Raw genomic sequence first — 13,145 nt, forward strand, 5'->3', positions numbered from 1 at the left:
ATATTTTTCATTGTGTTACATTACAAGATTATATTCCACTTTTAGTGATGTTAAGGTTGACCAGTGGGTTCCATATTACCCTGATCAATCCATTATAAAGTTTATGCCTCAGCTTTTCACCTAATGGTTTTAGCAACCATTGATGATCACTGCTCAAATCGATTATTTTATTAGGGGTTGAGAATTGGTGATTCTTTTTTCCTAGTTGTATCATTGTATCATTCCATCTGCACTTATTAGCTAGACTGTTTCTATAATGCAGAAGTTTTCCTTAACTATTTGATTACCCTGAAATACAGTTGTTACAGGAAAGGTAGGATAATTCCTTGATTCTTTCAATTTATTTATCTTTGATGTTGTTTCCATAATAGCTCTGAAGGTGACTCGTTTTTTTACATACCGTTTTGGATATTTCAAGTACATGCGTTTCAGTTCACTGCATTATTTATTTATAGTGTTCATATTATCCCTTCTATTTTGTCTTTTTTTTTCTTTTTTTTTTTTAGGGCCACACCTGGGGCATAGGAAGGTTCCCAGGCTAGGGATTGAATCAAAACTGTAGGTGCTGGCCTATGCCACAGTCACAGCAATGCCACATCCAAACCTCATCTGTGACCCACACCACAGCTCATGGCAACACTGGATCCCCAACCCACTGAGCAAGGCCACGGATCGAACCTGTGTCCTCAAGAATACTAGTCAGATTTATTTCTGCTGAACCACGACAGAAACTCCTCATATTGTCCCATTTTTAGTCAACAGGAACCCCTTCAGATTGGCTCTTCTGTCCTTTGACATGACTCAGTTTCCTTGATAACTTCTTGCCTATTTTCCAAGTTCATCTTATATATTTAAGGTTATAGGACTTTAGATTTTTATATTGGTATCCATTTTCTCAGTATCTAAAATCTTAGTACTTAATGACATTTACACAATTTTTTTTCTCTCTCTCTCCTACCAGACTATGATAACTATGTAACTTTTATACAATAAAGAATGAAAGTTAAGTAAGCAGTCAACATAAACTACTAAGACCTAATCTTTTTTTCTTTTTCCTTATAGCTAGTTCACCAAATTCTTGCAGGGTTCCTCTTTTAGGATAAAAGAACACCCTGGTGGCTCATCAGGTTAAGGATCCAGTGTTGTCACTGCTGTGGGGCCTGTTCCATTCCTGGCCCAGGAACTTCCCAGTGTCTCAGGCACAGTCAAAAAAAAAAAAAAAAAAAAAAAAAAAAAAAAAAAAAACCGTAAACAGATAATGTGGCAACTGTTAGTACAAAAATAATACTAGGGTAAGTGACCTAATGTCATTTATAAAAGGACAGACAGCCGTGAAGGCAGAGGGCTTTTACTGCTGTTATCAACAGTAGCAGTGTGTAAAGTATCCTTGATACCCTGAGGAAGTACTCAATGATTGTTCTATTTTTTTTTTCCATCCTAGATTTGGGCTCTGTTAATAGTAGGGTCCCCATAGGCTAGACTCCTAAAAGAATAGTGTTTCCAGAGGTCTTCATGTTGTTAAGAAAAGGAATGAGCCATATTTACTTCTTAGAGATTTGCTTTTGCTCCTGTTCAAGAATCACATTCTCCAAACAGTGCTGGTTGAGTTCTCCCATTCTGAGATGAAAATTTGAATGTAAAAATGGGTTCTGTTTTTACAGAGCTGATATGGAATTATTTGGTGCTGATGCTTCTTCAATACTAGTGAGAAACTAACTTGGTTTACTTTTATTTTCCAGATGATGGGCATAAGAAAGCTCGAAATGCTTATCTTAACAATTCCAATTATGAAGAAGGAGATGAATATTTTGATAAAAATTTGGCACTCTTTGAGGTAATATTTGGGAGGAACAGGGCATAGATTTTAAGAACAGAGATTTCAAGATTGCTGTTTTCCCACCCCATTTAGTTTTAAAACATTGTAGGTTGGATTCCTTAATAACTAGCTGTTAAAGTATAGTGCTTATTATAGCTTGTCATTGTAGTTGATTTAATCTATATAATTATTGTTGATTAATAGATAATCATTTAATCAAATTTCCATGGAGTAAAGAGGAGAAATGTTGACATCACAGGCATATGGAGAACTTTGTTATCTAACTCAGCTAGGATTTAAATGTTTATATTGGAAAAATCTACTAAGTATAAAGCATTTTTCAACTCTGTGTTTGGGATGACTGTCATTTATCTTACTAACCCAAAGTCAGAGTAGGAAGCAGGCTGCTGGATTTTTTTTTTTTTTTCCTTGGTCTTTTTAGGGCCGAACCTGAGGCATATGGAGGTTCTCAGGCTAGGGGTCCAGTTGGAGCTGTGGCCACTGGCCTACATCATAGCCACAGCAATGCGGGATCCAAGCCACGTCTGCTGCAGCTCACAGCAACACCGGGTTCTTAATCCACTGAGCAAGGCCAGGGATCAGACCCACATTCTCATGGATAGTAGTCGGGTTCATTAAGTGCCAAGCCATGATGGGAACTCCAGGCTGCTGGATTCAGAGGACTTGCTAATGCCTTATCTGACTAAGACAGCATGAACTCTGATATTCTGTGGCCAGGTTGAAAGGAGCCTAGTTTAGTTCAGCACTGCCTTTGTCTTACTTTGGACAATGACTCAAGTGCCACTTTTCTCAGTGTACCTATTTTTTAAATGTTATTTTATCTGCCTTCAAGAAAAGGTCTGAGGTGAATATTTGATTCAATCACAAGTTTTCTTTTGATCTGTGCATGCTTGGTACCATGAATAATTGCTATAAATATTAGTAGACTGTTAGTATCACTGTGCTTAAAGATTATGTTATCGGTGTTCTTTATAAGGACTACAACTATCTGTAGGAGCCCATGTAGTTTTGCTTTTATGGTAAAGTTAAGCTATTAGGAATAATAAAGCTTTTCATTTGAGAATTTTATAAGGGAGTTCCTGCTGTGGTGCATTGGGTTAAGGATCTGACTGCAGCAGCTCAAGTCACCAAGGAGGCATGGGTCTGATACCTGGCCAGGGACAGTGGGTTAAAGGGGCCAGTGTTACCTGAGCTGCAGGGTAGGTGGCAGCTGTGGCTCGGCTTCAGTCCTTGGCCTGGGAACTTCCATATGCCATGGATGTAGTCCAAAAAAAAAAAAGTGTTTCATAAGTATTTGTGTAGCCCTGATTATGTATTATAATATGTGGGGCAAACAGTCTCATCAATAAATTTTCTTAAAATGTTTACCTATGAAATTTTTCTCATTTACTTTGTAACTTTCTGGTAGAGGGATCATTTTTATGCTTATGTACAGTGTCTTCATCATGTATTTCATTCGTATTTCTGGCTTTATAGGAAGAAATGGACACCAGGCCAAAAGTGTCTTCTCTCCTCAACCGGTTGGCCAATTATACTAACCTGACACAAGGAGCAAAAGAACATGAAGAGGCAGAGAACATCACTGAAGGGAAAAAGAAGGCCACCAAGGTGAGGCCTTAGAATAACAAAGATAAATAAAAGGAGCCCAATATTATAATAAAGGAGATATCCAGGCCATCACTCTATGTGCAAGAATGCTTGATATGTGCCAGGCCCGAGAGGTAGTGAGCCATGTAAAACAGTTGGGGGGCAGTGTTCCAGGGAGATGGAATATCACACCAGAAGAAAAGTATCTCACCCAGCATTGCCTCCTGGTGCAGTGGGTTAAGGATCCAGTGTTGTTACTGCTGTGGTACGGGTTTGGTCCCTGGCCCACGGACTTCCACATACTATGGGTACAGACAAAAAAATGAGAAAAGAAAATTGGCCATATCCATCCACTGACGCCATGTCTCTATGGTGAAGTTGTTGGGCTTTTTAAGACCAAATACCAGTTTCTCTCAACATGAAAATATGGGATAGTATTACAAGTTAGTTTTCTGGTTGTTCAGGAGTAAAGTGACACTCAGATCTTCATTTTTTATCAATTACATTTACCACCTGCTATGAAAGATTTATGCCAAATTCTAACAGAATTCCATCAAGTCATTATTCCATTTAAAAAAAAGAACAGAAAGAGCCATTGGCTTTGAAGAGAAAAAATTTTAAATTATTGAAGATGCACTTAAAAGTTTGTTTGTGGCACAGTTGGATCAGTGGCGTCTTGGGAGTCCCGGGACACAGGCTTGATCCCTGGACTGGCACAGTGGATCAAGGATCCAGCATTGCTGCAGCTGCAGTTTGGATCTGATCCCTGGCCTGGGAACTCCATATGCAGTGGGGCAGCCAAAAAAAAGAAAAAAAAAAAGTTTGTGATCAAATGTCTGTGTAAAAATATGTGGAGACTTATGTAAAATAAAAATGTGTGTCTGGAGTTCCCGTCGTGGCGCAGGGGTTAATGAATCTGACTAGGAACCATGAGGTTGCTGGTTCGGTCCCTGCCCATGCTCAGTGGGTTAACGATCTGGCGTTGCCGTGAGCTGTGGTGTAGGTTGCAGACACGGCTCGGATCCCACATTGCTGTGGCTCTGGCGTAGGCCAGTGGCTACAGCTTTGATTCGACCCCTAGCCTTGGAACCTCCATATGCCTCGGGAGCGGCCCAAGAAATAGCAAAAAGACAAAAAAAAAAAAAAAATGTGTGTCTCTAGGAATAATAAAGGGTATAGTGATAGAAATTTGTTAAGATGGAGATTTTATATGTGCCTGTTTAAAGATAGTGCTTAAATTTATCTCTACTTTGCAATTCATATGCAGTTCATAGTTAGGGTGCAAGTTTTTATATAAAAATAAAGGGATAAAAGCATCACTTCTAGATGATGACTATATGATTTTTTCTTTCATCAACATCTTTCTTTCTAGACCCCCCAAATGGGTACCTTCATGGGTGTCTACCTCCCATGTCTACAGAATATTTTTGGAGTGATCCTGTTTCTACGCCTTACATGGGTGGTGGGCACAGCTGGAGTTCTGCAGGCCTTTGCAATTGTCCTTATCTGCTGCTGCTGTGTAAGTCCCAAGTTGGCTCCTGGAGATCACCTGGAACACTGCTCAAGCTCGAGTATCATGCTTGGCCTCTTTGAGAATAAAACAAAGAATACATACTGGGGAAGGACTTGCCATCTCAACAGGAGAGATTATTTTGATATTAAAATCTAAAGGATCTTCAATTACTTAGTGTCAGTTATTTACTGTTTATAATATGATATACTTGAAATTACAAAGAAGGACTTCTATAAGAAGGAGAAGATACAGGTTCTGACTTCCAAAAATTCAGATACAAACTATTTGAGCTTGATAATACCAATGTTGTGACAGAAAATGTGTTAGAAAACATGATATGCTTACTCCAGTATAGTGAAGATTAACAAAACTGATTGTTGTTTGGAAATGAGAGGTATTTGTTTTGTTTTGAAGTCTCATCCATTGTCCTTTCCCCAGAAATTTGGGTATTGTTTCCAGATCTTCTCTTCACTACACTGAGAACATTCTGAACTTCCTTTAATTTAAACTTCTCTTATCTGTGTATCCCAGCCACATCTCTCAATTTTATTGTAAGTTGATTATTATAAATTTTTTAATTTCATTATTCAGCTGTCTACTGACCTTTTATTACTATCACCATCATACACTCCCTGTGCATTGTGCTCAGCTGAGTATTGTGCAAAGCAGGGTAAGGAGACATAGTCCATGTTGTTAGTAACTTAATGATACCACCATTTTTTTTTCAGTTTCTTAGTCTTGAAACTTCAGGGCCCTATTTGGTTCCTTGATTGCCTCTCACATCTCATGAGCTATCAAGACCAATCAAATCAAATCTCCCTCTGAAATCTCTTTCGTTCAACCCTTTCTTTATACTCCTACTTCTGCCACTGCAGTCCTTCCCTCTCTCTGAACTACAACAATAGCCTACTAACAAGTCACTCTGCCTCCATCTACTCCCTATCTGCAGTCCATTCTGTACTCTGCTACTACCAGGTAATGTTTTAAAATACAGTTCTTATGAGCTGGGCAGTCTTTAGTGGTTTCCCTTCTTACTGAATGTTGTTCTTGTTATTGTAGCCAGTCTTTAGTCAGTTTCTAATCTGTTTTCTGAGTTTTCAATTTAGGAGACCGGGACTAGATGAGTGGTTCTTAATAGCACCTAACCTACTGATTACAATATAGGAGTATTTTAGCAGAATTCTCCCGATACTAGTAGTATGATTGAAGCACATCAGTGCGTCAAAGCACATCATCTCATTTCCATGAAATTCGGTATGACAGGCAACCGCTTCCGTAAAAGTAGATAGAATTAGATGTTCGATCAGTGCTCTGAGGTCTGCAAATGGGAAAGTAGTATAGAAATACCATCTTTATACAGTAACGGTCTTCTCCTTTCCCTTTCTTTACAGACAATGTTGACTGCTATCTCCATGAGTGCCATTGCCACTAATGGAGTGGTGCCAGGTCAGTAGCTAAGACTGGATTTCAGAGATTGTATATTTATGCTGTAATGAGGCGTAAACTTCCAAGGAACAGAATACTAATTAGTATGTTGGCCATAGGCACTAACACTACTTGACTTTAGAATACCTTCTTTAAAGAAATCTCTTTATGTTTTAAGATTAAAAATCCCTTATTTCTGTTGCATTCTTAGCTTCTTTTCATTAGAATATATGTTTTATTCTGCTGTCTCATGCGTGTAATAATCCTCTGCTATTTTTTAAGTAATACTGACAAATTGTGCTGCTTTATATGGAGCATATTAGATGTGTCGTTTAAAGGTTTCATCTTTTACTTCCTACTAGGAAATCTGCTTTTTATCACATTTAGGGTTTTCAAAAGTCTGAATCAGTTATCTTCCTTCTTTATGACTTGCTGACTTTCCTAATACTAACATACTTTTTTTATCCTGTTCTTCTGTTGTGTCTTTTAGCTGGGGGCTCATACTTTATGATATCCCGAGCACTGGGCCCAGAGTTTGGTGGGGCTGTTGGCCTCTGCTTTTATCTTGGTACCACGTTTGCAGCAGCCATGTACATCCTTGGTGCCATTGAAATTTTTCTGGTGAGTAATGATTTAATTGTGGTTTACAGTGTAGAAAATATATAGATTTGAATGTATTTTTTTCTTTGGTATCAAAACTTCTGGAGTTCCTATGGTGACTCAGCAATAACGGACTTGACTAGTATCCATGAAAATATGAGTTTGTTCCCTGGCCTCACTCAGTGGATTAAAGATCTGGCATTACCATGAGCTGTAGTGTAGGTCGTAGATGTGGCTCGGATCCCATGTTGCCATGGCTGTGTGGTAGGCCGACAGCTGCAGCTCTGATTCAACCCCTAGCCAGAGAACTTCCTTATGCCGTTAGTGCAGCCCTAAAAAGACCAAAAAGAAAAAAGAGATGGAATTAATCAGATGACTGACTGTTAACCTGTTATTGATCACCAACTATAAACATGAGTCTGAAAGATGGAGGTATCCCTTGCTTGCCTACTCATTCTGCATCACCCTACCACCTTGACCCCAAAGATGAAGTCTCAGAGGCAAGACTTGGCTAATGGAGGAAAAGTAAAATAAAGTTTATCTTTTTTGATGTCTATCCCAATGAAATAAAATATTCTTTAGTTATTCACTGAGAGGTTTAGAGTAATGATAGCAGAAATAGGACTTAAGGTAATCATTACAATTATTTTGTATAACACTTTTTATAAAAAGTTTTATTGAAGTATAGTTGATTTACAATGTTGTGATAATTTCTGCTATTCAACAGAGTGATTCAGTTATACATATACACACATCGTTTTCTTTTCAGATTCTTTTCCCATATGGATTATCACAGAATACTGGATAGAGTTCCCTGTGCTATACAGCAGGTCCCCTTTGGCCAGTCATTACATTTATCACAGTTATATATGCCAATTCCAAATCCCCAATCCATCCCTTCCTCCCTATTTTATATAACACTTTGAATAAATTATTAACACAATCCTTGTTTTTTCCATTCGGAGATGTATTTAGAACAGCACATAGACTTAAGAAAAAAAAATCAATGACATCCCATTTCTGTAGGCATTTTAGATCCAAATAGAAATTAGGCTAAGTCTCCAGTCTATTTCTGTCTCAGTTTTGCTTTCCCTTATGAAAGAAACTGCAAACTACAGCTACCTTTTTAGTTGATTACTTTGAAATGACCTTATTTTCTACTTCTTTTGCTAAACAGGTATATATTGTCCCCCGAGCTGCCATCTTTCATAGTGACGATGCACTCAAGGAGTCAGCAGCCATGCTAAATAACATGCGGGTCTATGGCACAGCCTTCTTGGTCCTCATGGTGTTGGTGGTATTCATCGGTGTGCGCTACGTCAACAAGTTTGCCTCGCTCTTTCTGGCCTGTGTCATTGTGTCCATCCTGGCCATCTATGCTGGAGCCATCAAGTCTTCCTTTGCCCCGCCACACTTCCCGTACGTGTCTCTGACTAGCCATCATTATTGGGTAGTCATCAACAGTGATGTGGTCATTTCAAGTCATTTTCACAGTTTCTCAGAGATTTCCCTCTTGGATAAGCCCAGTTAGTATTTATGAAAGAAGACTCCCAGCAAACTGTGTCATGTCCAACCTCTTCCTTGTGTCCCAAGCATAAAACTGGCAACTGTGGTCATCATTTGGATGTAGATAGTAGTTTTTTCAAAACCTGCTGGCAATAATTATCTATATTTAAACTATTCATGAAAGGCTTTTCAAACCGCATAGTCATTACCAGTAACCTTTATAAAGTATTTGAATATTAGATTCCTTTTGTTAATGAAAAGTCAAGAGAGTCAAGGAAACTTACCTACCTAAGTATTTATAATTAAATTTTTAATTCTGCTGTTAGTACAGTAATGGACGTTTAGTCGTAAAGGGAATTGAATGTCATGTCATTTGCATCTCTCTCTCTCTAAATATAGATTATACTATTACTGTAAGTAGAGAAGGTACCTTAAGGTATATTTTATTTTTTTGAAGTAGAAACAGATTAGTACAGAAATATGACTCACACTCTCACCGTTTTCCATTTGATTAGTGGCATAGGTGCTAGCTGGCCCTGAGAGTTGTTTGTAATCTTACACTGATTGTCTTTGACAAATTGTCCGGGGGTCATCCAAGGATTAGACTCATCACTCCCAACCTTGATTTAACCTGATTACGTAAAAGTAGATTTTTCAAGATGAAAAACAGGTCCTTAGAGATAAAATGACTTGCCCCAAAGTTAATTAATGGCAGAGCAAGAACACAAACCTCGTGATTTCCTGATTCCCAGTCCAGTGTTTCTTGTACTATGCTAAATGATGTCAATAACAGACTCCACCAGAACTTTTTAGTTTGCTCATCTAGGGGCTGCCAAGTAATTGAAGATCCACTTGAGTCATAAAAGGCTACATTCTGGCTATATCTTAACTGGGAAAATTCCCTTCTGTCTCAAGTTCTCCTTTGATGCTTCTCTTCTTTTTTGGTGGGCAAAAGTTTGTGATGTGTGGTGTTTTCTTTAAAATATTTCAGCAAAGCAATTTTAAAAACCTAGAGGAGAATTTCCCATCGTGGTGCAGCAGAAACAAATCCGACTAGGAACCATGAGGTTTCAGGTTCTATCCCTGACCTTGCTCAGTAGGTTAAGGATCCGGCATTGCCATGAGCTGTGGTATTTAGGTCACAGACTCAGCTCGGATCCTGCGTTGCCATGGTGTAGGCCAGCAGCTGTAGCTTTAGCCTGGGAATCTCCATATGCCGTGAATGTGGCCCAAAAAAGCAAAAAAAAAAAAAAAACCCTAGAGGAGTGATAAAACAACTGGGAAATGTTGAGAGTTGTTGAAGCCGAGTTATGGGTACATGGTTTATTGTGTATGTGTGCTCTCATTTTACAAATACTGAAGTTGCTTTTTTCTTCTGGAGAGGTATTTTAACTGTACATGTATTATTCCTTTATTCATATTTAGATCTCTGGGTTAAAGGAAAAATAAAACCAGCAGTTTGTATTTATATTATCCTTAAATACCCTCACTCCCACTGGGTCTAGGCTTAAGTTCAAAAACAGTTTTCTGTTAGGCCATAGAGAGATTACCTAATTCTGGCCAAGCTGTCTCCTTTAAATCAGGAGCCAGAGATTTGACCTTTAGCATAACATTTTCAAGGTGGTTGTTAGGAAGCATAAGGCCAAAAAAAAGGGAATGGATTTGTCTTTTTTTGTAAGAAGAGCAAAAGAACTCTAGGATTCTTTTAGACCTAATAGTTGGTTAATTACCTAGACATTCTGGAAGGTGATTCAGCATAGCATCTTCAGATAATTCTTCTATTTGATATTTGATATTATTCTATCACTACTATCTACTCCTGATATGACCTCAAGCAGACTACTTTTTCTCCCTAAACTTCAGTTCTTCCTTCTACAATGTAGAAATATTAATACATATTTTGTGAGATCACTGTAAGGATTAAACTGGCAGAAAATTTAAGATAGCTTTTACAGCACTGGTCAATTAATGCTAGTTCCTTTCCCATCCATGAAAGTAAAAACTCTTTTAAGAGGTGAGATTTTTTCTTTTTTCCTTTGCAAACTTATATACTAACCTATTTCTAACCTAATTTCTTTTTTAAAAATTCTTTTTTCCCCTTCCCTTATCTTTCTCTCTGTTTGTTTTCATGTAGGGTCTGCATGCTGGGTAACCGCACTCTTTCATCAAGACACATTGATGTTTGCTCAAAGACTAAGGAAATTAACAACATGACAGTACCATCAAAGCTATGGGGCTTCTTCTGTAACTCAAGTCACTTTTTCAATGCCACCTGTGATGAATACTTTATTCATAATAATGTTACTTCAATCCAAGGCATCCCTGGATTGGCTAGTGGTGTCATTACAGGTGAGTTAGGAGGTTTGGGAACACATTTTTTATTTTTCTCTAAGGAAAATGGCTTTGCCATCTTGAACTCTTTCCTTGTCCGTGATTGCCATGGTACCACTTCCCTCCTTAAATTTAGCACATAGCTCTTAATTCAACATTTTTCTCCTTTTCTGTTAGTGAATTTATCCTTTTTCAGGACTCCCTTACAGTGTTGTCTGCTAAAATTTACTGCTTTTGAAACCAGAGTTGAGCAAATCACTTTTTAGCTTAAGATAATTAAAACATTTTGCATGTTATTGTAAAATTGCCAGTGTTTTTCCCACAGAGGCAACTGGAATGGAATTATTTTAATGTCATCGTATCCACGTTAACTCATCTAAGTTTTTGCAATTCTTCCCTAAGTGACTTCTATCTTAACTGTTTGTTCTACAAATTTTCTTACATGTAAGCAAGTTCACACTAAGGCGTTAGAAAAAATAGGCTTTGCAAGTTATTCACCTTCAGTCTGCTTAACTTTTACTAATTTGTATTGGTAAACTTAACCTCATTTGTATGTTTCAAAGTATTTTCTGCAATTACATTTGAACCAGATGAGAAAGGGCATTATTAGGTTTTTCTTTATGTATGCTTTATTGTATGATATGTATATGCATACATCTGTGCTCATATAGAAGCAGACATACCCTTAAAAACTTTATAAATGAGAGATCTGATTTAGAATCTTATTGGCTAGAAAAGTATATAATTTTGTTCTTTCCATACTGCTATTGCATATATACCCTTTTTTTTTCACTGCAGAGAATCTTTGGAGTAATTATCTACCAAAAGGAGAGATCATTGAAAAGCCCTCAGCCAAATCTTCTGATGTCTTAGGCAGCTTAAACCATGAGTATGTCCTTGTGGACATTACCACCTCTTTCACTCTTCTGGTGGGGATCTTCTTTCCCTCTGTCACAGGTAAGCAGATGGGCTGTTGTGTATTTTGCAGGCGATCAGACCCAGAGAGTAATTTTTCTTAGGAGAAAAAATTATATTCTCAGGACTCCCAGATTTGCCTCTCGTCTTTTATATTAATATGAATATCAAAGTGTTCAGGAACTCAAGCAGTTAACTTGTCCTCTTCTTCCTTCCCTAAAGGTATCATGGCTGGATCAAACAGATCTGGAGACCTGAAAGATGCTCAGAAGTCTATTCCCATTGGTACTATCCTTGCCATCCTGACCACCTCCTTTGTCTGTATCCTTTCGATGGTTCTAATCTGACTCTTAGTCAGAGGAGCAGCCATAGAACAAGGGTGATCGGTATTTTTATCCTGGTAATGATGATACCTGCTTTCTACCACCTCACTGCTCACCAGATAATTACCCACCTCATCCTAAAGCTCAAGAATGAATTTATGTGATTAGTGAATTTAGCCATTCATTTTACTGATAGAAGAAATATCCTGAGTGTTTATGTTTATCTTAGAGGATGAATGTCAGTTTCCTTGACTCTCAGTATCATAGATTTAAGCAATGTTGTCCTTTTTGGTGCATGCATTGAAGGTGTTGTTCTCAGAGACAAGTGAGTAGTTGATCTTTTTGTAACAATCCTGTGTCTATCTTCCATTATATCTGATCATCCCATATCACCCCAAGACAGTTATAAACTCAAAACCCAACCTGAGGGTTATCATTACTAACAATTAGAAAATACATGTATATGGGTCTCCAAAGGGGAACTATATAATAAGGGCCAGTGTGTTGTCATGTAAGATGCAATGAATGTAGCTCTTCAATAAAGCAGTGAATCTGAGTGAATAATCAGGACTTTTCTCTACAATAAGAGGTATGGGAAAAGCTAAAATTAAAGGAAGATGAGTAATAAAAAAATTTTAAGGAGTTCCTGCGGTGGTGCAACGGGATTAGTGGCATCTTGGAAGTGTTGGGATACAGATTAGCTCCCTGGCCCAGGACTGTGGCTTAAGGATCTGGCATGGCCACAGCTGCAGTTTAAGTCACAGCTGTGGCTCAGATTTGATCCCTGGCCTGGGAAATCCGTGTGCTGCGGAAGGCTAAAAAATAAATTTTAGGGAGTTCCCATTGTGCCACAGTGGAAACAAATCCAACTAGTATCCATGAGGATGCGGGTTTGATCCCTGACCTCGCTCAGTGGGTTAAGGATCCAGCATTCCCGTGAGCTGTAGGTCGCAGACTCGACTGGGATCTGGCATTGCTATGACTGTGGTGTAGGCAGGCAGCTACAGCTCCGATTCGACCCCTAGCCTGGGAACCTCCATATGCCACAGGTGTGGTCCTAAAAAGATCCCCCCCCCCCAAAAAAAAATGTGTGCACAAGAATGATCTC

The 13,145-nt window shown here is 38.3% G+C and overlaps 1 protein-coding gene across 5 annotated transcripts in view; it reads left to right on the forward strand.

Annotated features, from left to right (window-relative positions):
- The window catches only part of SLC12A6 (solute carrier family 12 member 6), a 101,548-nt gene that overhangs the window by 71,041 nt on the left and 17,362 nt on the right, over positions 1-13,145 (forward strand). For all 5 annotated transcript variants that reach the window (XM_021099330.1, XM_021099329.1, XM_021099331.1 and 2 more), the window contains 10 exons: positions 1,740-1,834; positions 3,314-3,445; positions 4,797-4,943; positions 6,329-6,383; positions 6,853-6,983; positions 8,140-8,381; positions 10,603-10,817; positions 11,598-11,756; positions 11,937-12,035; positions 12,305-12,362. In XM_021099330.1, the coding sequence (XP_020954989.1) occupies positions 1,740-1,834; positions 3,314-3,445; positions 4,797-4,943; positions 6,329-6,383; positions 6,853-6,983; positions 8,140-8,381; positions 10,603-10,817; positions 11,598-11,756; positions 11,937-12,035; positions 12,305-12,362 (1,333 nt within the window). The remainder of the gene's footprint in view (positions 1-1,739; positions 1,835-3,313; positions 3,446-4,796; positions 4,944-6,328; positions 6,384-6,852; positions 6,984-8,139; positions 8,382-10,602; positions 10,818-11,597; positions 11,757-11,936; positions 12,036-12,304; positions 12,363-13,145) is intronic.

Source organism: Sus scrofa, chromosome 7, assembly GCF_000003025.6.
Source record: "Sus scrofa isolate TJ Tabasco breed Duroc chromosome 7, Sscrofa11.1, whole genome shotgun sequence".
Lineage (NCBI taxonomy): Eukaryota > Metazoa > Chordata > Mammalia > Artiodactyla > Suidae > Sus > Sus scrofa.